General features: G+C 40.4%; 3 protein-coding genes across 5 annotated transcripts in view; 1 reads left to right on the forward strand and 2 right to left on the reverse strand.

The window, feature by feature from the left end:
- The window catches only part of slc16a4 (solute carrier family 16 member 4), a 30,607-nt gene extending 27,144 nt beyond the window's left edge, over nt 1–3,463 (forward strand). For all 3 annotated transcript variants that reach the window (XM_063465403.1, XM_063465402.1, XM_063465401.1), the window contains one exon: nt 67–3,463. In XM_063465403.1, coding sequence (XP_063321473.1) covers nt 67–275 — 209 coding nt within the window. In that variant the 3' untranslated portion in view covers nt 276–3,463. The remainder of the gene's footprint in view (nt 1–66) is intronic.
- Nucleotides 3,464–9,043: 5,580 nt separating this feature from the next.
- On the reverse strand, nt 9,044–11,815 carry rbm15 (RNA binding motif protein 15). Its single transcript, XM_063465399.1, has one exon. It carries the CDS (start codon nt 11,647–11,649, stop codon nt 9,070–9,072), a length of 2,580 nt encoding a protein of 859 aa, XP_063321469.1. The 5' UTR covers nt 11,650–11,815; the 3' UTR covers nt 9,044–9,069.
- A 2,411-nt stretch (nt 11,816–14,226) lies between these two features.
- On the reverse strand, nt 14,227–19,852 carry alx3 (ALX homeobox 3). Its single transcript, XM_063464425.1, has 4 exons — nt 19,456–19,852; nt 15,685–15,959; nt 15,413–15,538; nt 14,227–15,262 (listed from the first exon to the last, which is right to left on the reverse strand). Exons 1-4 carry the CDS (start codon nt 19,805–19,807, stop codon nt 14,912–14,914), a joined length of 1,104 nt encoding a protein of 367 aa, XP_063320495.1. The 5' UTR covers nt 19,808–19,852; the 3' UTR covers nt 14,227–14,911.
- Nucleotides 19,853–21,184: the final 1,332 nt, after the last annotated feature.

Raw genomic sequence — 21,184 nt, forward strand, 5'->3', positions numbered from 1 at the left:
AATGACTGTATTCACAGATGAACACACAGGCTCTTAATGCATCCTTGTGATCTTTGTGCTTTCTAGGGTTCTTATATGATTACACTCAGACCTACGACTGTTCCTTCTACCTGGCGGGGCTCTGCTATCTACTCTCCTCCCTCTCCCTGTTCATGGAGCCGCTGGCTCAGCGCTGGAAGGCCAAGAGGAAACTGTCCCAGGCCAAAAGAGCAGAAAGCAGCTGTAAGACCAATGGCTGCTTCACCCCTGACCGCCTGCAGAACGGCGCTGTGTAGGAATTAACTCCAGGGTTCAATCTGGAACCAACGCGCTCACGATGACAGGCCTGCCCACTGTTCACCTTGGACTCCAGCTTGAAGTCGGGACCTTGTCTGTTCATTTCAGCGGGAGCATAACGCGGGCTGCACAGCAACACGATGTTTAAGAACTTACAGTAGTCGGGATGTTGATGAAGAAAAAAATGACTTTTCTGAACCTTCAAAAGCCAAAATGTTAGTGCTCTTCAAAATACTTTATCCCCCGGTGTTCTGATGAGAGGCACACCAATTCAAAACTGGAGAAAATCCTTGCGTACAACACCTGCCACAATTTATTATACGCACATATGCAAGCATAACTTATTGAGAGAGAAACATAAAACTGCACTGACTCCGCAGAAATGTTTTGTTGCTTATTACACTGCTCGGAAAGAAGCTATGCAGTTGAACTCGAAATCCTGTCTTCTGTTGAGTTTCCTTTCTTTTCTTTTTTTTGTAATATCCATGGAAGCACGCATCCATGATAAAGTACTTTTCACCTGATGTCTTTGGGAAGCTTTTACCTGTATCTGGTAAACATTACTCACTGATATGCACTTTGGGCCAGCTTGTGATTATGCTGCATGACATTCTCTCAAGATAGCCGAGATACCGAGCAGCCGTATTATTTCAGCCTGCACCTTTGAAACAATGCATAATCTGTGATACGAAGCCAAAAAGCCTGCATTGCTTCTGCAGTTTAACTGAGAAAATGTATCTCTTTGCTAAGTTGATTATTGTAGGCGTGTGTTTTACTGGTGTACTCACTTTGAGACTCGCAGTGGCATTCTTGCATTTTTCCAAACACTTTTTTTTTTTTTTTTTTGTCCGTTGAGTATTTTAGCATCTTTTTATGATGACACAAAATTCAGTCTTGTTGACCTTCTTCTCAGATGTTTGAGCATCATGCTTTCAGGTTTTTTCCCCCCACAGAAATTGTTCTGCTGTGCCTGTCACCTCTGGATTTTTTTTTTTTTTACCACATTCATACTCATTTTCAGTTGTGCCCAGATGCTAATGGTGGCATTAGCTCAGTTTTTCATACCTTTCATGGCTTTCCTGGAGTCACATGAGTAGTTTTATGCTTTTTAGAGCCCAGGAGTTTTCATGGGTGTGCATTGTGCCGTGGGAGGGTCTTCGGCCAGCTTGAGCATTTAAGGGCTGCAGGACGTTTGCATGAAACGCAAGCTGCTTGTGGGGCGTTCACTTACCCCAGCTCTTTCACTGTTGTCATGCAAAGTAGCCCTTTTAAAGCTTTTACACATCAGCTCCTTTTAGCAGTAAATGCATCTGCTGAAATATTTGTCCCTTATTTTTAACTGACATTTAGGCTGCTTTCAGCACTGCAGGCTGACACTTTAACTGATTCTACTCAAATGTCTATTGAACTATTTTAACCGACATTCAGCTGCTGTCATTACTCACCTAACACTTTCACACCGTACTCTTCAGCTATCTTTAGTGCCTCAATTTTTTTTTTTACCGCTTTAATCACTCACTATTTGCTTATAACTTTCTTATGTAACACTGCAAATTATTATTCAGTTGCTTTCTCCTGTGAAGTAACTTGTTTTACTGGTCAGTAAACTGAGAATTCAGCTGCAACACTTTGATTTCGCCTAACCTCCTTTCGGTGCTTCAAATACAGTTCAGACTTACTTCATCTTTTTTGATCACATAGGATATTTTAATCTGTTACACAGTGATTGCAGCTGCAATTTTCTGCACTATTTTCTTCAGATTTTTTAAAAATGTATTAAATTAGAACCTTAGTTGTTTCCTTATATAACTATAAACTACCTTTCTCCTTTTCTAGGTCACTGATAATGACAAACATTCAGATGTCAGTTACGTTATCTTTAACTTGTCAGCACACGCTCATGAGCTGTTCTATGCAAATGCACAGTGAGAGAGATTTTCCTTTGGTAAATGCGCACACAAACACGTTTCCTTCTCTGCAACTATTACCAGCTCCCGAAAGCCTGTTGTTCAGTTAAGGTTTCAGTGTTTTCTTTGTCGCAGTTAGACTGAGGAGCGATGGAGCCGACAAGCTCCCCTGAACAGCAGGATTTTTTTCTTCTGTTTTGTTTGTTATTTTGTCATCCTTGTACGTCCTTGTATGTCTCTGACCAACTGTGTTGATGGTGTAATGTTGACCATGTAAATGCACAGTGCCACAAGTGGACTGTTTAAAAGTGTTGCCCAGTCTTTACAGTGCCTGCAGGCAGCCAGTGAATGGCAATGCAACTTCTAATGATATTGTATTTGTACATGGGAGTCTTACATCTTTTTATTTTTTAATTGTAGAGAGGGTTTTGTTTTGTTCTTTGTTAATTTGTTTTCAATGGATTCCTTGTTTTTCACCACTGTTTGCCTTACAAGGTAATGTATCTTTTACTAACTTCCTCTGATATCAGCCAAAGATGACATTAGAAAAAACCTACAACTTGAAGCTTATTGCTGGTTAAAAATGTAGGTATTTTAAACCACTATGACCACCCACTATTCAGTTATTTTTAATGTCTTAATTGAATCGTGTGCTTTGTTTTGCTGCCCTCTCGTGGCTGAATGAGGCTTTTGCTCAAAGAATGCTGTCTCAATTAGTACCAAATTATTCCCCCTCAACTCGTTTTCACAATACTGAGCGAGGTTCTTTGTATTGTTTCTATAACAGCAGTCATGCACAAAGGCTCTTTTGGCTCACGAGTTGCATTCACCATCAGTATGCTTTTGTGATTTAGTTCCACTGACTATTTTGTACTATAATGCATCTATTATGAAAAGTATTTGATGCTTTAAAGGTAGATTTGGGTTAGGGATCATTTTACTTGCTAGTTATCTGGATATGTTAAGAAGCTGTACGCTTAAACAATATCTTTAAGTAATTTGACACAAACCATGTGCTGTTTGATGACATTTGATCGGATGCTTTTGTTGCAGCAAACACATTATTCGGTGAGGTACTTTTTTAAATTCCTGACCCTCACTCCTGGATTTTTTTAACTGATTGACTTTAGGAGATATGGTTAACCAATCATAGATTTCTGGTTCTAAGCCAGTAGAGTTCATTTTTAAGCGTTGTAACAGTGTGCAGGTCAGCTGTAATAAACTGATGTGTACCTCAGTCTGTTATTGTGTGATTCAGATGACAAACTAACACCAGGCCAAGAAACACAAGTTTTAACAAATAAACTTGTTTTATTGACACATTATTAAGATGTGCTAAATAACAATTACACTCATTTTCCTAAATACCAGATATTCATTTACAGCTGTCACAGATTTCATGCTACAGCTACTCACAACATACGGGGTACTTACTGCAGATGACACCTGATGGTGTGTCAAGTATCCTGGGAACAAAGAGCTGTCCAGCTGAACCCTGAGAGGAAAAAAAAATACAAACATGGTTTCACTCATAAAGGTGTAAAATGATTGCAAACTTTAATGCTTTAAAGTGTGTCAGGTAAGTAATACTAGAAACACTTATCAAGAAATAGGAAATCTTACCAGCATAAAATGCTAATATACAAATTGGTGCTTAATACTACAACGAACTACACTGCAGTCAGCATGGATACTACAAGTAAGTATGAATATGTGGTTTTTGTGGCCATAACAGCAAATCAGATCATCTTTTAACAATAATGTGTTAACAAGGATATCATATCATACCTCGGTCTTAGAGATTTATTTCACAGTGTTATACTTCGCTTCAGATTATTTGCAAAAATACTTATGTACAAAAAGGGTGTTTGCAAACACTGATTGCACAAAATCATGTAAGTAGTGACACTATAGCCAGAGTCAGTATATTTGGATGATATGCAGTGCTTAACAGATTTTTGACTGCACATGATAAAAAATGAGAAAACACAAATATTTTAGAAATCTGTCTAAAATTAAAAAAAAAAAATTATATGTCTTGTTTGTTTTTGTTAACAAACTGAATTCACGTTTTTATGTCCAAATTTGAGAAGTCAGAAATTAATCAAGTATAACTTCAACCACTAAAACTAATTTTTCTTAATCAAAAGTTAAAAAAAAAATAAAAATCCAGTGCTTCATTTTTTTAATTCATGGATAAAAATAACAGGTACATTTTAGCTATTAAAAATATTTTGTGCATACTGCTGGATTAACCATTACAGAAACATTTAAAAAAAAATATTATGTTAATTACCAAAACTGTTAATTTAGTTGTGGCATGAACCTTGGTGGTCTAATAAGGTGCATCGGTTTCAGCAAATAATCTTTGAAATGTGTGAATCTGCAGAATTCCTTATCTCAAAAAGTTAAAAACTTTATACAGCTGTGATTTAAATAATCTTTCTAATTTTGTAGATTTTTCTATAATTGGGAACATTTAAAAAAAATAATAAAAACAACAGAAGAAAACATTACCAGCTATGATCTTGCTGCTGACCTGTAAGATACATTAGTGTACAGTAATACCTAATAACATTACTGCAAACAGTGTCCTATTTGACAATATCTGAGCTCACTGTTTCTGTTTCTATTTACACAGCCTCAAAAAACTGAAGTTCTGACCACAGATTGGACTGTTTATTTTTATTAGCTTCAGCTGCTCTATGTTGGATTTAGAGGATCTGGGACTAGACCTCTGCAATCAATCAATGAATTAATTCTGCTTGTTTTTATTAACTGGAGACTATAATCTATTAAAGGTTTCTGCATGCATAATCAATAATATTATCTGTGACAGAAAGTACTCTTAAAAGGAACTACAGTGATTTGAAACAGTTTTGGAAGAAGTATTTAACAACAAGTATTATAATATACAGATTATAATTACTCATTCACTAGTGTCTGCATCTCTTTAATGTTTCTACTGGTAAAGGTGGGGCTTACATTTAGTTATTTTATATTCCTATACATCAATAAAGTGTTGTTTCATTTTAACTTGTAATTTAGTAAGAGTAATTAAGATCTGCACAAGAAACAGCAACTACAAGTTACAAATGCAGTCGAGTGAAAAAAATGGTCTCTAAATCTAGTATGAGTATATGGATACATACTCAAAGCACCTCAAATTTCATACTAAAGTATTTGTTCAGTAAATGCATTCATTTATCACCAATGCTTAAAGCCATCTTTTGCCACACAATAAAAGAATGAGATCCTTATAACTGAATTTATACCAGTAACTTCACAGAGCACAATATTACTGTTGCCTTTAGTGCCTGACAATCAGTGACATGATTGATCTTTGAAAGAATGATATTGATCTGAAAGCTGCAGAAACAATACCCAGGATTTTGTACGTGATCTAGAGGTGTGGCAGTTGCAGTAGCCTAACAAGCAAAAGTTTCCACATAATTTGTTAAATTTTAATTTGCAGTTGTTGATCATTTGGGACAGTTTATCTTTTTATTTAGCTTAATCTTAAAACTGGCGACGGTCAACGCAGCACTGTATTCTCATTCTGTCCTACATGCCCTTTGGGATTCATGCCAATTGTCATTAAAGAAAAATAACCCCAGTAATGAAAACCAGCGTACTGCTGTCCATTTGTTATTGGAAAACGTGAGGTGTTGACACTCAATACTCACCATTGCTGCCAAAGCCAACGATACAGACCTGGCAGGCAGCACTCAGTCACCTTACTCACCATCGTGCTGTCTCTGTACAGCAGTTTTAGTGATAGCAGCTCTGTATGGTGTCAGGTAGATGGTGAGAGAGGAAAGCAGGTGCTCCGTGGTCCTCAAGATGGCAATGTTTCTCTAGTGAAGCAAGGGCTCATCCTCAGCACAGAACACAGCATTTGCTTTCACACTAACATGACTATAACAGGTTGTTGGGGGAAATGGAAGCTTTCTTTCCTCTTTTTTTGTGTACAGCGGTCTTAAACTTATAAAAGGGAATTGTCAAAATAAACAAGTCTCCTAGACGAATTTGGGGAAGTGGTGAGGTGCATCGTAGACTCCTTCCAGCGATGCAAAAAAAGGGTAAAGGATTAGGCCTGCTTGTGTTTCAGCTCCATGCAGCAGCAGCAGACCTCGGGTGATGACGGCATACGACTTCAGAAAAGCAAACGAGCTTCCTCACTCGTCTCCTCGGAGAGGGTTCAATCAGAGGAGAACACAAACAATATTCCTAGCTGAGGTTTGGCCCAATCCTCTTCCCTGATACAAACATTTAGTCAAATCAACTCATATAACTGGGCAAAGTGTAATAAAGACAATCAGCCCAGTGGTTCAGCCTGGCCTCTGCAGTGAGAGTGACAGCATGAACTGTAGATGCTATGGAAATTTCAGAGCGGCGTCGCCCACAATCTCCCGAGTGGAGTGTGCGACGGAGGTGATGAGCTTCCCTCGCCTCGTATTCAGACCCAGGAACACTGCACATGAAACCTTTAGAGTAACGACCACAGGAGACAACAGGATACTGGCACGTGCCGTCACTGCAAACTGGACTCTGGCTCCTCGATCCTGATCGGTCATTCGCATGCCAACAGGAACAGTTGAGGACATAAGCAGGAAACGTGAGGGAGGAAGTAATTTAGGCAACTTAGGAGGTCAGAACTGGCCTGCAAGTAAGCAGCAATCCTCACTTGAAATGGGGGTCTCTCTTCACTGGTGCTAAAACTGCAAATCGTCTCCCCTCTCGTGTGCAGAAACAAAATTTCAAGTGACAACTCCTTTTTCGAAACACAATAAGGTACGGGCAGCTCGTTTCTTCAATTCACTTCCATCGAAGAAACATGTTTCCCTTCAAATGAACAATTTATTGATAATCGGTCACATTAAGTGCCCAAATGCACTTGCAGGTATGTGAACAGCTTCGCATGGGCTCTACGGATTTTCCTTCCCCATGACATCAAAGTGTACATTGCTCAATTTTTCCACTTTAAACAGAAGTCATCACAGGTGCAGATGGGCTACACAACTTAAAAGCTGCCTCATCAGTGAGGACTCACAACCACCAGGGTGCCTTCTCTGCAGAGGTTTTCAGCTCTGTGCTCGTCTCCTCAAGAGTCCAAAGTCGCAGTGGGTGTGATGTTCACATATACAACAATTTTCTTTTTTCCCTCCCCCCACATATGTTTTCAATACATATTAAACCAAATTCAGCAAATTATAGTGCATGGCAGGTTACTACTACATGGCAAAACTACAATGGCAAAACAAAACAGGGTAGGCCTTGGGGAAAAAAATAAATAAATGTTGGCAAGCATGAGTGAAATACTGTCAAATTTAGACTGCTAAAATAAAATCAACATTAACTGTTAAGATACCTCTAAAACTATAAAATTGCACAGACCTACTTACTGTACAAATATTAGGTTTGTACTGGCATATTTAATATTATTATTATTATTGAAGGACCTACTGGTTTTAGGTAAATAAATGAAGCAGTCTGTCAAATTAACACAAAATCCTCTAAGCTTTTTATCCATTACTATTATACTTTTTCATAGTTCACATTTTCACAACCATTTCTAAAGACAGGGATGCACAAAATAAAATATTTTGTGAAAAAAAAAATGTTAGTAGCTGTTTTTTTGTTTTGTTTTTTTAAACTACGCTATGTGTAATGGGCTGTTCCCTTGAAAATAAATTCTGTTAGTATTCAGCATTCCATACAGAGTTGACATGACCATGTAGCTTTACCAGTGGACACACACTGAGTTCATTGTCTATCCTGCAATTTTGGCGTTCCAATTCAGAGGAGTACAAGACAAATACACCTAAACCCAAACAACAAACCTGAACATAATCTGTACTTTTGTTCCAAACTGAATTTCTAATGCAGTTAAACTGAGCTGTATCAGCTGTATCTAGGAAAGTTGAATCTGCTGACCTTCACAATGTTTTCCAGTTTTCAAAATCCACAGCGACAGACAAGCGTGAGCATCGTAACACTTAAAATGCATTGCACAACTCTTCCTCAGTGAACCACACTCCATTTGCCTGACTTTTTGTTAAGGATGAAAATATATGAGAGATGGGACAACGCTGTAATGTGGTGGGTGAGAGAAAAATTGTGCAACATGTTTTGACCTTGAAATGTAACCAGAGATAGTTCACCAACTCTCTAACACAAAAAAAGAAAAGAAAAACAATTCAAATCACGTTTGTCTCCCTTCATCAAAAAGTGGTAATAGTAGACATATTATTGCACTGTAATTCAAAGCTTTGGAAAAAAATTGTATTTTCTGAAAGCCTGGTGCAAATATCAGGACACAATAACAGCACCTGTTTGTCTAATGCATTACATTATAATAGAAACATGTCTTTTTAAGCTTTTTCCGCTACTGTTAGCGCCCTGTGGAAGGTGAGGTTTCAACACTGAGAGTTTGTGGTTCGATTTTAAATGGAGCTGTTATTGTGTCCCCTTCTTAAACTTCTAACTCTCCTGCTTTTTCTTTTTTCCTTTTTTCTGTTGCAGACCTGGATGGCTAACATTTTAAATCTGCAAATGAACTACAAAGAAAAATATAGTCTGCATGACTTCTCTGTTCATAAATTAAGCTTACTAAACTTTAACCGCTTTACAGAATTTTGGCTAAATTACTGCAGATTTATGATTGTGACTGACACCTCTGAAAAGTAACTTCAGAAACACACATACTTTTAGCTTTGCAGGGGGGCACTGTTTGTCCTTTAAGTGGTTTACATGGTAACATAACACTCAATAACCATACTAGTGTACTCCATGATGCAGAACACACAGCATGCAATAGTTACTGACATACAGCAGATTTTTTTTTTTTTTTTAATTCCATTTGAATTTAGTGTATTTTGTTTCTTTAAGATGCTCCGCGGACCACAATCATGACTAGATAGTCCTCTTCACTTTTTGCCAGAGCTTTGGCAGAGGAATCCAGGAACTGCTGGGAGAAATCACAGGGAGGGAAAGCATGAAGAACCCCTGTGTTGTCTTTATCTCTGCTTCCTCCCACAGGCAGGCTGATGACTCCAGCTGCTTGTTTTTGGTTGAGGTAGGACACCAGGTTGCGAAGCGGCCGCTGAGTTGAAGCTGCAGGGTCGGATGAAGATGTATCCTCTGTGGTGCCGGGAACCGCCAACAGGATTGCGTAGCCGCCCGGACCTGCCACCTTGATGCGCCGAGACACCTCGTCGAGCTTGGGCTGGTCCAGCCGGAGTCGCTGCGTGATCTTTAGCTCGCTCACGCGCCTTCCTGTAGCGCTGTCGACAAGCAGGTCGCTGGCGACGTTGTGGTCTCCCTCCAACAGGTGCATGTTGGCTGGAAAGTTGCTGTTCTTCAACAATAGCATACCATGCCACGCCAAACTGAGTTTGGTGCCATCCGGCTTGGATGGCTGGCCTCCCTTTGAGCTGCTCTCAGAACGTTCTCTCTTGGCTGGTCCTTTGCCACCATCGATTGCCTTGCGCTTGCGCTCTCCAACTGCTGAAATAATGTTGCTTGAAAGTCCCTTATCAGACAGACTCTGGCTTTTGGGCCTTCGGTCTGACACACTTCTTTCAAGGCTGCTGTGGCGTTCTCTCGCAGGAGAGGCTCTCTCGCCCCGCAGGGGGCGTTCTGAGTCACTAAAGCGCCCCCCATCTCTGCTGCTGCCTCCAGGACTGCCATCTGGAGAAGCACGTCTGCGTCTTACTGTCCTCTCAGTGCTGTCAGGGGAGTGGTCCACGTGGCGTCCGTCCTCCAATATGCGCCGCTTTCGCGCAGGCTCTCGCGCAGGCTCTCGCCCCTGCAGCTCTCTTTCCAAAGACCAGGGCTCACGAGTTCGCCTCTCACGGTCCAAATGCTCCAGAGGCTCAAAAGGTGAGGCACGTACTCGCTCGCGAATAGCAGGATTGGGCCAGTCAGTTCCAGGAAACAGCTCTCTCTCCCTGAAGTGAAGCGGCGGTGGAGTTCGTTCCCTGACCCTCAGTGGTTCAGGTGTGGCACGGTGGACAAATGACTCAGCCACCATGTCAAATGGTGGTATTGGGAGAGGCTGCAGGAACTGCTGCTGGTAACGATGTTCAGTGTCTGCAAAGTCCACTCTAAGTCTTCTCTCTGGACCTCCCAGTGGGAAGCCTCTCATGTGTGTGCATGCTGCTTGTGCAGCATCTAAACTTTCATACTGAATATAGGCCCATGTGTCCCCTTTTCTGTAGTCAATGGTCCTTATAGTGCCAAAGCGATCAAACTCTCTTGCCAAGGCAGCTAAGGGAACCCAAGGTCCAAGACCACCCACCCACAGGCGCGTGGTTGGTGTTGCTTTCCCATAGCCTATTTTTATGGGATTGCGGCCCACTATTTTACCAGACATGCTAAGCTTAGCACGATGAGCCATGTCAAGATTCTCAAATTTCAGAAATCCATATGTGCTGGTTTGCCCCCGTGTTGGTCTCTTAATGTCCACTTCTGTTATGACTCCAAACCTGTCAAAGGCCCTCCTGAGGTCTGCTTCTGTGACAGTTATATCCAGATTGCCTAAAAACAACGTCCTATTAGCTCTTTGGTCATCTTCTGGAGAAATAAAATCCTCTTCTCGGAAAGCTGCCCGTTCTGCAATGAAGGCTGGGCGTGCTCTGGCTTCAAACAGAGCGAACTCCCTATCCCGCTCCAGTTCTCTCGGCAAAGGTGGGGGTGGGGGTGGAGGAAGCCGTCCCAAGGCTAGCTGCTGCAGCCGGTAGTCTCTATATCCCAGCCCGGTGGGCGAGAGGGGTCTCTGCAAATGTCTGTGGCTTTGAGCCGCACCGTACACGTCTCTCTCCACCGGAGACCGACTTCTCCTCCGGTTGATGTAGACCGCCTCGATTTTCAGCGGCCGGTCGTACAGCACCAGCCGTCCCCTGGCGTGCTTAGCCGCTCTGGCGTCCTCCGGCTTCCTAAAATTTACGAAGGCTATCCGCTCGTCGTTGCTACGACTTATCTTGACGCTCACATCCCCAAATTTTTTAAATTCGTGAAAGAGTCCGTCCTCGATGTCCTCGTCGCTAAGCTGAGTGCCGAGGTCGCTGATTTTGAGCGTTTTGTACTCACTCTCTGTGCTGGGTGGCTGCAACCGCGGCTCACCCCGAGAGGTGGTCCTTGGTGAGGCTAAATCCAGCGTCAGGCTCAGGTTGTGGTTTTTGCCCACGGAGCTCGCTGCAGCGGCGGCGGCAGCTGCAGACTGACAACTGTGATTATTTCCAGTCCGGCTGTGACCGTCGAAATCTCGGTCTCTTTTTTCCCCGAGGAGACTCCGTCTTGTCGAGCCGCCGTCGCTTTTGGACGAACTGTTTCCATTATTACTCCCACTGGAAACGGACAGAGCCCCCATTTTCTTGCTGGTCGGATGGCATCCTCCCCTGTCTCGAATATCGTCCAGGGCCCGGGAGCGTTTTTTAATCGGCGACCGCTCTTTACCTTTCATTTCGGCCCACTCGGTGTCGACCGTCGGGACACTTGCTCTTTCTTGGTGCGATTTTCTCTGCAACTTAATGCAGAAATTTACTGAAGTGAAAAACGGGTTTATTCACTGACCCTGCGGCAAAACAACAACAGTCGCCATTTTGTAAAGATTAGCTCGAAGACCCACCCCTTCGTTCTGATTGGTTAGAAAGTGGGTGGGAAACTTTAAAGCGCATGTCAATCACCCAGCGGCAGGCACTATATTTTTTATATTTTCTTAATAAATTGAGTATAAAATAAAAAAAAAACAAATAAATAAGTTATCGAAATTGTTTGTGTTTGTTTAAATATAAACGTACACATTACTTTATTTGCATTTTGTATTCCTTTGAAATTTCAGAAAGGCTTTCACCTTATTAAGACACTTGCATTGTCATATTATTTTTTTATTTTGTTGAGCTGTATGCCATTCTACTTATTTAAATAAAAGTTAAATAAAAGTGGCCTATTTGTTAGGTCTAAATGGCTGCACCTTAAGGCTTAAGATAAATCTTATTGCTTATATCACAACGCCGGTTTCTGCTGTCCATTCACTGTTAACTGTAGCATAATACTGTGGGCAGGTTTTGTAAGAATATTATTCATTTCGTGTTTCCCGGGAGGTGAGACTTAATTATGGTGTGGAAGCGACCAGATAATCCTTTTATCTTCAATTAGATCCAATACCACAAGATGGCAGTATTGAACAGAAAGTGCAGCAGCCCACTCCCCTTGGCATTGAGTGGAAAGGGCCTTTCCTGGCAACTATATGAGCAAATCAAGCTGCTGATATTGACTAATATCTGCTACAGTGTAGGCCACATGTAGCAGTAGCTATTACAGCCTTTTCATGGAGACGATTAAAACACTTTATTTTTTAAGTTCAAAGCATCACACTACAACCTACTAATGTCTGCTCTTTAATGTCTCACAGTAGTTCACCATTTTTTACAAGTCATGCTTTGGCTCAAATCAAGCACTGCTGTTTGCACTTCTGCACAAACATTTTATATTCTGAATATTTGATTTTCTCGAATGAACTGCCAAAACATTTTTCCTAGCGATAAAATTTTGGAAGCAGCCTTGACAAACTGCTGAAACTGAGCCAGTCACACAGTGCACTACTTTGTTTACCTTAGTGGGATATGTTAAATAAAAGTAGCCTATCTGTTGTGTCTCAATAGCTGCACCTTGAAGCCAAGATAAATCTTGTTGAGATCAAAGCTCAGAGCAGTGGCCAGCAGTCAGCTTTACAGATTTTAATGAGCCTTAAATCATATTTATTTAGTCCAATAATGAGGCCGAGGGTATACTAGCTTCCAGGCTCTTGTGACAGTCTACAGCTAGCAACCCTGACATACTGAGTGATGATTAGCTCTAGCATTGTGCAGCGATGACTCATCATTTTTCATTTCTTTCTGAAAAAATCATAGAGGCTCTTTGGATCCTGATACATTGATTCAACACAGATCAAAGCCAATGCAACAGCATGATAACTTTAATGAGAGCTTGATGAAAACCTATGGCCCCCTATAGTGAAATGACATCACTGTATGTTCACTCTGAGACATTTTTGAAGTAGAATAAGCCAAACTATGATCATGAGCCCCTGAGTTAATCTATTACAGCTGTTCTGACTGTTTTAAGGAATAAAAATATCAAAATCAGTAAACCACCAAGCTTCCTCTTTTGTTTACGGGTGGATTTGATTAACCTGCTCGCACTGTAAAAATAAATATCAAAATTAAGCTCTGATCCACCATCTGCTATTTCTCTAGCTTTCCTAAACACGGCAATCTCCTCAATCCCTTATCCCTTCTGACAGGTCTTCTTATCTTCTCCTCTTAATCTGGGAATTAATCAGGGGGACTATGTGACTGCAGTGAGAGCTGCCGTCTCCCAGGGACTGGCTGGAATTTGAAGCTGTGGGTGTGGAAAGTGTTTCTGATGGCTTTCTGCATTCTTCTATTGGAACCACATGTTAGTGGCTCTCAGAAAACTCCGGCACAGACTTAGGGAAAGGCAGCTAATCCGCCCCTGCATCGCCGTCAAGGCGAAGCAGGCAAAGACAAAGGGGAGCCAATATATTCCCCTGAAAGCCATGCACACTCCCGGGGAGTGAGTTCAGCTTGGCGGGGCTTTGTCCCGCAGTGAAACTCTTTTTCTCAATTCACATTGAGTTCTCAGTCTCACAGATTGAAATGTTTGCCAGTTTGACATGAATGCACTGGCATTTAGTAATTCACACCATATGGCATGTACCGTGCAATTCAGTGTTTCCTTGACAATAACATAAATTGTTTGGGGAGATTTTTCTGAAAACGATTATTAGGACAGCATTCAGGATAATGTGAGTATATTTCTGTTATATTCTGCTTATACACATGGATGCAGAAGAAATTTGACCTTGACCTGGCCTCAGCATACAAAATATGCTGTGAGCCACAGTAATCGATTAAACACCTCACATGGTAGGACATGCATGACAAATACATAATCATCTGTGGTTATCTACTTTATTATCAGTAGTGAAGTGTGGTCACCAGGTTAGTTTTTCCATTATGAACCTGCCACTTTCCCCTGATGCATGGAGTGCAACTTGAAGTGAAGCCTAGCGGGCTGCACATTCACTCTGTACACTTTCCGCACAGCAGAAACCCTTTTTTTTTCTCCACAGCCTGTAAAGTATTTTTACCTCATAACCACATTCCCAGTTATATTTGCATCGCAAACGTGGCTATCGTTTTGCAAAAGAGTCAAGGCTAAAATAATTATAACTGAGATGGTTTTTGTTCATTTTGAAAAAAGAAAAAAAAAGAAAAGGAAAATCCGTCTTCTTCAAAATAGTTTGCTGCTGAATAACACAGTTAAATATACATGGAGCCCTTTATTACTCACGCACAACACAACAGACATTAAAAGGGATTAATATGATACATTTTTTACATGCTTAAATAATTCTCCTCTTTGGTCTCAGCACTGTGATACAAAATAAGAACTGGAAACAAGAACGTTCGTATTAATAAGTTGGGTTTCGTGCAAGATTCTCAAGTTGGCCTTATTGTTCGCAAAATGCCTGTTCCAACAGTTCTGAATAGCAACACGTCTCTAAGTTGATTTATATAAATGTTTGGAGGAAATATTCGAGTCAAATCCACAAATGTACATCTGGGATCGTGTATGGGTGACGACTGTAATATGCTGCGGCTCAGTCAGTGCATAATGGGGAGCTGGCATTATTATGGTCATGTTGGCCAGGAGAGGATGCTGCCTGGTTCTTTGGCTTTCATCCTCAGTGCCACCAGGCCTGTTGGCTTGTATTCGGTCTCTGGGCCCTCGATGGAAGGTGACCCGAGGCCTCCTGGGAAGCCGTGGAGAGAATAGAGACTGTTGATGCCTGGATGGTGAGGCGGGTGATGGTGATGGTGCGGGTGGCTGGAGGATGTGGGCATGCCCATGAAGCCCTGCAGATTACTGTGGGGGTGAGGGTACGGACTCATGCAGGATGAGGAGATAGAGTCAGCCCCTAGGACACAGCCTGCACCCGAACCACCGCCTCCTCCTGAAGCTGCCCCCGGCCACAGATTGCCCTGCATCTGGATAGGAAGAGATTTAGAATAATATCAGCAAAAGTTTTAATATTGTTCAGTCCTGTACAGTGAAAAAAAAGCAATCTCTCAGCAGGTTTTATGATGTTAAGTTTACTACTACAACATGCATGCCATGTGAGAGCTACATTGGCCTACCTGGTATGCGTCATGGCGAGGAAGAAGAGAAATGTCATATGTAGCAGCAAAATGGTTGCGAACCTCCTGGATCTTCCCATAGCGTTCTCGTTTCCTCCATTTGGCTCTGCGATTTTGGAACCAAACCTTTTAAAAATAAAATATATTATAACACAAAATAGTATAACAGTAAATTTCCAGAAGACAAATTTTTGTTAGGGCATTATACTTTCTTCTGATTACATTTAGAAAATAAAAAAGGTGTCAACTGTGATGGAGTTGCCCTGGCATACCTGAACCCGAGCCTCAGTGAGCTCCGTCCGCAGCGCCAGCTGCTCCCGGGCGTACACGTCGGGGTAGTGTGTCTTTTGAAACACTTTCTCCAGCTCCTCCAGTTGAAATGTGCTGAAGGTCGTGCGATTACGTCGCTTCTTGTTTTTGCCAGATAAGTCAATGGAGTCAGCGATAGAATCTCCTTGTAAACCACTGCCTGGCTCTTTGAGCTTGCCACAACAGTCTGTGCCAATCCCAGGATAGCCCATGGTTTTCGGAGTGCCTTTGTCCCGAACTGAAGCAAGGCAGGAAAACGCAAAGGAAAAGTTACACATCCACTAAAAAAAACATAAAATCATATACAAATTCTAACAGTTTTTTCTAAGTCCATCTGCATCAATATATACACTGTAATTTAATCATTTGAGACTATCATTGCCTGAAGATACAGCTTAAATGTATTTTTATGGAATGCCAAATTTGATTTAGATTGTATAATTGTTTAAGTACAAATCTTTACAAACATAATGAATGATCTGTTTTGTTTGTCTTGCTGCTGCTCATTTTGGCCTTTATGACCTGTTGGTCATAAAGAGTTGATTTTGTGTGCTTTCCTTTTTCTTTTCACATAGTTTATACAAAGTTGCTGAAAGGTTTGTCAGGCCCTCGTGCAAAGAAACAGAGATGAGCAATCCTTTTTTAACCAGCACAGCTCACCTGGAAATAGCTTTGGCCCACATGGGCACATTTTAAAACCAACACACTGCAGTTAAAATAAACACAAATTGTGTATCACATCAAAAGTTTTGTTTGTGATCTATGTGACTATTTTCTCAGTTTTATTCCCAAATTATACTAAAAACTGTGAGCCGCCAGAGAAAAGCTATATGCACAAGCAACACAAATTCAGATTTACTCCAATTAGCCAGACAAGCCATATTTAGGTAGAAAATACTCAAAAAGCTGGCTAAACTTTAACCTGCTGATTTAAATATGCAGAAAAAAGGGCATTTTCAGGGTCACCTACACTTGATAGGAACTTGTTGAAATATGTCACAAATATCTGAAGAGAGGAATTAAGTGTTCTATTCAGTGTTATTTATACAGCAGCAATACACAGCAACAGTCCCGTCCAGGCTCTTTACATTGCATGTAGAGAAAGTCTAAGAGAAACACAAATTTTTTATCTGTTAAAGCACATGATTGATTTGGACTAATTCTATATATTCTGCCATTTACATTCAGGAGTGAGGGAAAATCTCAAAGCGTTACTTTCCTTCCTGTTAACAGACCATGGAAAGGGCTTCTCCTGCAGTGTTTGGATGTTGTTGTCCAAGTTCATTATGTTTAACCCTGAGCTACGAAACAAAACCACTTTCCATCTTTCAGGAGGCACTCACTCACTCTGGGCAGCTGAAACACTACTTTGCTGTGCTCTTAATTCAATATGGGGCCCAACAGAGAACACTCTTTATTGCAACATTAATTTCCTCAAGTCCATTAGTTCCAACCTTACACCACATGCTGAAAATATACTCAACTGCAGGAAAAAAAAGGGGGCATTGAGCTTTTACCTTGTCAAGCACCCATATCCGCTATGACTATACTCAAGTGTAATTGGAGATCTATATGAAATGCAGGAAAAGGCAAAAAGGAGATAAGTTTAAAATGAAAAGGCAGGAATATCATGCTGTGAGCACGATGAGCTATTGTTTTGCGACTGTGGAAATTTAAATGGCATTTTTCCAGGCATCTTGCTGTGGATTTTAATGTTTTAAATTTGTCTTAAATTTGGACAAAATGTTACTCCGAGGTTTTAAAATATTCTGAATTTGTTCAGTTCTGAAAAAAGAATATTTATTAGCCGTGATTTGTGTAGTAAGTTATTAAGTTGCACAGTCAAAATATTAAGTTATTATAGCACATGGTATCTGTGGAGTATAAGAAGGTTAAACATGATTACAAAAAAATGAAAGTATGTGTGGCATATTTCTGAGGAGTAAAATAGGAATAATAAAAGAAATATTAAGCCTGTGCATGCAGTTTATCTAAAAAACTCAACTGTGGCAGCTACGCTACAGTCACAAACACAAACAAACAGACGTAAAGAAAATGAGTGTCAACGAAGATGAGTATAATAAATACAAAAGCAACGTGCAATCATTAAAACTGAATTTTTCTCTTTTCACCAAAAGAATTTACATCTTCCCAAAAAACAAATGAAAGAAAGAAAAGCAAAAAGAAAGGACTGCTTTTGCATTTCAGAATCGTTGGGTTGTTTCTATATAGTATTTTAAAATTTTAATCTTTTAGTGCCCGACGATAAAGCTTGTTGTGCACCGATGCCACAGATCGGCTAATCACCATGACTGAGTTAAAATCTGACCGTTCTAATTTTTTTCAACTTTTATAGTAGAATATAGCTGATTGCGAAAAACTAGAAAATATTGCAAACCAATGTAAAAAGGGGTTTTTTTGCGTTAAACTTTCCTCTCACTGCAGACGAAAAAGGAAGACGCGTCTGCTTTTGAAAGTTTAAAAGAGAAAACGTAAGAAGACACACACGCGCGCACGTGTTCTGCACGTACATGCGCTGGTTTACACACTCGCACCAATAAGCATTAAACTGCAAAATAAATCAAACTGATTCAATAGTTATGAGTGGAAATCTTGCGCATGTCTGTGCGCATGTGTGTGCGCACGAGATAAAGACAGAAAAGGAAAAGGGGAAGCATGCACACCTCATTTTCCTTGAGCAAGAATTAAAATAAAAGTTAATTTCGAAAGAAGCCGGCTGATATTATCGTGTTATCATAAGTAATTGTGCAAAAGAAAATTTAATGAACGTGTTCGCTGTCTTTGGCATTAACTTGAATGAAACTAATGTATATTATTCTGGACACTGATATAACAAGAAGCTTATCGGGGCTGATATCCTCTGCTGCTTTGCAGAATCATCAGCACCAATAAACAAAGTGAAAGACCACATAATTTCTTCAGGCTTCAGTTCAACATATACAGCGGTTGCTTTCCTTCCCAAGATGGACATTTGTGGGCGATCGTGTCTGACATTTGTGTAACTCCGTGCTTGCAAAACAAAGTCAGTTCTGTTTTGTGTGACCAAAAAGTCTGCAAAAGAAGGAGAAACTGAAAGCGTGAGCGTCTGCAAAAATATAGAGATACCAAGCTGAGTGCTGGCCTGAAAAGAAGAGTAGTAGTCTAATGACACACCCAACTTGCTGTTAGGCTGACCTTTAACCTCTGTAACTTTACATCAAGGACTGTTAAGTGAAAAAAGAAAACTTGGTGACATTTTTATTGCAACCACACTTTTCTTTGCATAAATGCACTTTTGTTTTATTTTTATTACTATATGAAAAGTACACAAAATGCAGCATACTAAAAATAATTTGTAAAAAGGATCCACTGAATTGAATAACTAGAAAAAAAAGTGTAAAATGATTCCCACATTTGATTTTCCCCATTTACTTAATTTTTTTTCAACCAGTTGCCAAGTGAATGATGGCGAGCATTTTCTTTAGAAAAACCTAAGTTACAAAAAATTTAATTAAATTTAAAAAGGGGGTGGGGCAAATCAAACGTAAAATACTTTTAATGATTCTTATTTGATCCAAAGCCCGCTATCAAGCTACTGCACTTTGTTTTTAGTTAAAATTGAGATAGTTAAGACGCGGCTAATTTCAGTAAATGTTCACTTTTAATTGTAGTAGAGGTAGGGATGTAATTGCTACTGCCACTTTCTGTCTTAACTCAAGAACTCTTTAACTCACCGTCCGTGTTGTTCTCATAAAACGACGGTTTGCCGCTTATTGCCACCCCTTTCTGTTCCTGGTTGATACTGTCCAAGAACTTGCTGTGTTTGGACGGTGAACCGGGCGGGTTCGCTGGAGAAGCCCCGTGCGTAAAGTCCACCGCAGCATCACCAAACCTCCCCATTGCGGTCGCGTAGAGATCCCCTCTCAGGCTGAGTCGGTGAGGAAGAGGAGGCGGAGGAAGGTGCGATTTCTGGAGCTCATCGCAGGGGAGAAAGGAGCTGGAGCCGCCGTGCTCGAGTCCCGGAGAGTTTGTTGGCGTCCTCCTGCTGGTCTGCGAAGAGAAAGGCAAACAGCTCTCCGTCTCCATCTTACAGGTCCAGCAGGCTGTGTCGACAACAGCAACTGGGTGCTGTTAACGTGGGCGCCCGAGTGAGAGATTTTTTTCTCCTCTATGTTCATGTCAAGTGGGTGGGATTTAACAGATCAGAAACAAAGACCCGTGAAACCGAGACTGATCGCGCGCCCGCGCACATGTTTGTGTGTGTGTGTGTGTGTGTGTGTGTGTGTGTGTGTGTGTGTGTGTGTGTGTGTGTGTGTGTGTGTGTGTGCGCGAGAGACAGACAGACAGAGAGAGAGAGAGAGCAAGACAGAGAGAGAAAAGGAGCGAGGTAGCGGGAGAGAGAGAGCGTTTCTCCACAAGTCTGACATAATCCGCCAAAAATTCAATCACGTGTGGTTTCTGTCCTTCCAATTAAGCATTTAATTCCTGTTTCATATACTGTCACGATCCTAATCACGAAATCAAGCGAGACAGGAGAGGCAGGCATCAGACGGTGTAGTTTACGCACAGAAAAGTAACAAGACAAAAAATAATAATTATAACGATAAAAATGGCGGATACCATAACTCTGCCCGTTAGTTCTTTATTTCATTGAACTTAATTTTTTTCATTCTAATGTATATGTTATATGCATTAAAATTATATATATTATAATTCTGATCTATATGAAAAACAGGTATGAAGTATTGAATACGTAGGTTATTTTTTGTACATCCTATTGATGATACATATATAAACTTGTCCTGTGACCAGAAAAGGTGACATATATATCTTTTTAAATAAAAGAAAAAATAGTATTCGCTGTTTTGTGACATTTATTTGTGATATTAAAATGACTTTTAACAAATGGGGAAAAACCCTAGTGTTGCTCTTGGTGTTTGCGGTGTCCATTCAAATGAATTCCGACATCGCTGGGACGATAAAATTGTTATAAATGATCAAATAAGGTAATTAATGATAAAAAAAACATTAAAAGTGTTTTTTTTTCCCACTGTGATGACCTTTTTTTGTTTTGTTTTGTTTTGTTTGTTTTCTTTTGATTTCTTTTGATTTCTTTTGTTTTTGCTTTTTTTTAATAGATCATGAAAATTATAAAATTATGTTCGTTAAAAATACGCCGTCAGTGACTAAAAAATGTTATAAATATATATTAAAGAGTACATAGCCGTTCCAGGAGCTCGTTTGTAAAGAACGAGATTTTAAAGGCGGTATGAAATGCTTTTTTTAACCGCAAGAACATTTCTAATCCACTTACTAAATGGGAGTAGGGAAAAAAAGCCTCAATAAGCAGCCATCTCTGAAACCCAGTAATCGGCCGAAATATCGGTAATTGTTACCGTAGAAGTCAGACAGATTAAATGCAAAATACCAAGTTTGTTGCATGTGTGTGTGCATGAGTGATGC

Source organism: Pelmatolapia mariae, linkage group LG20 (assembly GCF_036321145.2).
Source record: "Pelmatolapia mariae isolate MD_Pm_ZW linkage group LG20, Pm_UMD_F_2, whole genome shotgun sequence".
Taxonomy (NCBI): domain Eukaryota; kingdom Metazoa; phylum Chordata; class Actinopteri; order Cichliformes; family Cichlidae; genus Pelmatolapia; species Pelmatolapia mariae.

Coding starts and splice junctions, on each gene's coding strand:
- rbm15 (XM_063465399.1), bottom strand. CDS start 11,649: ATGAAAGGTAAAGAGCGGTCGCCGATTAAAAAACGCTCCCGGGCCCTG.
- alx3 (XM_063464425.1), bottom strand. CDS start 19,807: ATGGAGACGGAGAGCTGTTTGCCTTTCTCTTCGCAGACCAGCAGGAGG. Junction 15,960..19,455: donor TTATGAGAACAACACGGACG/GTGAGTTAAAGA, acceptor GCCTTGCTTCAG/TTCGGGACAAAGGCACTCCG. Junction 15,539..15,684: donor TCACTGAGGCTCGGGTTCAG/GTATGCCAGGGC, acceptor TATTTTTAAAAG/GTTTGGTTCCAAAATCGCAG.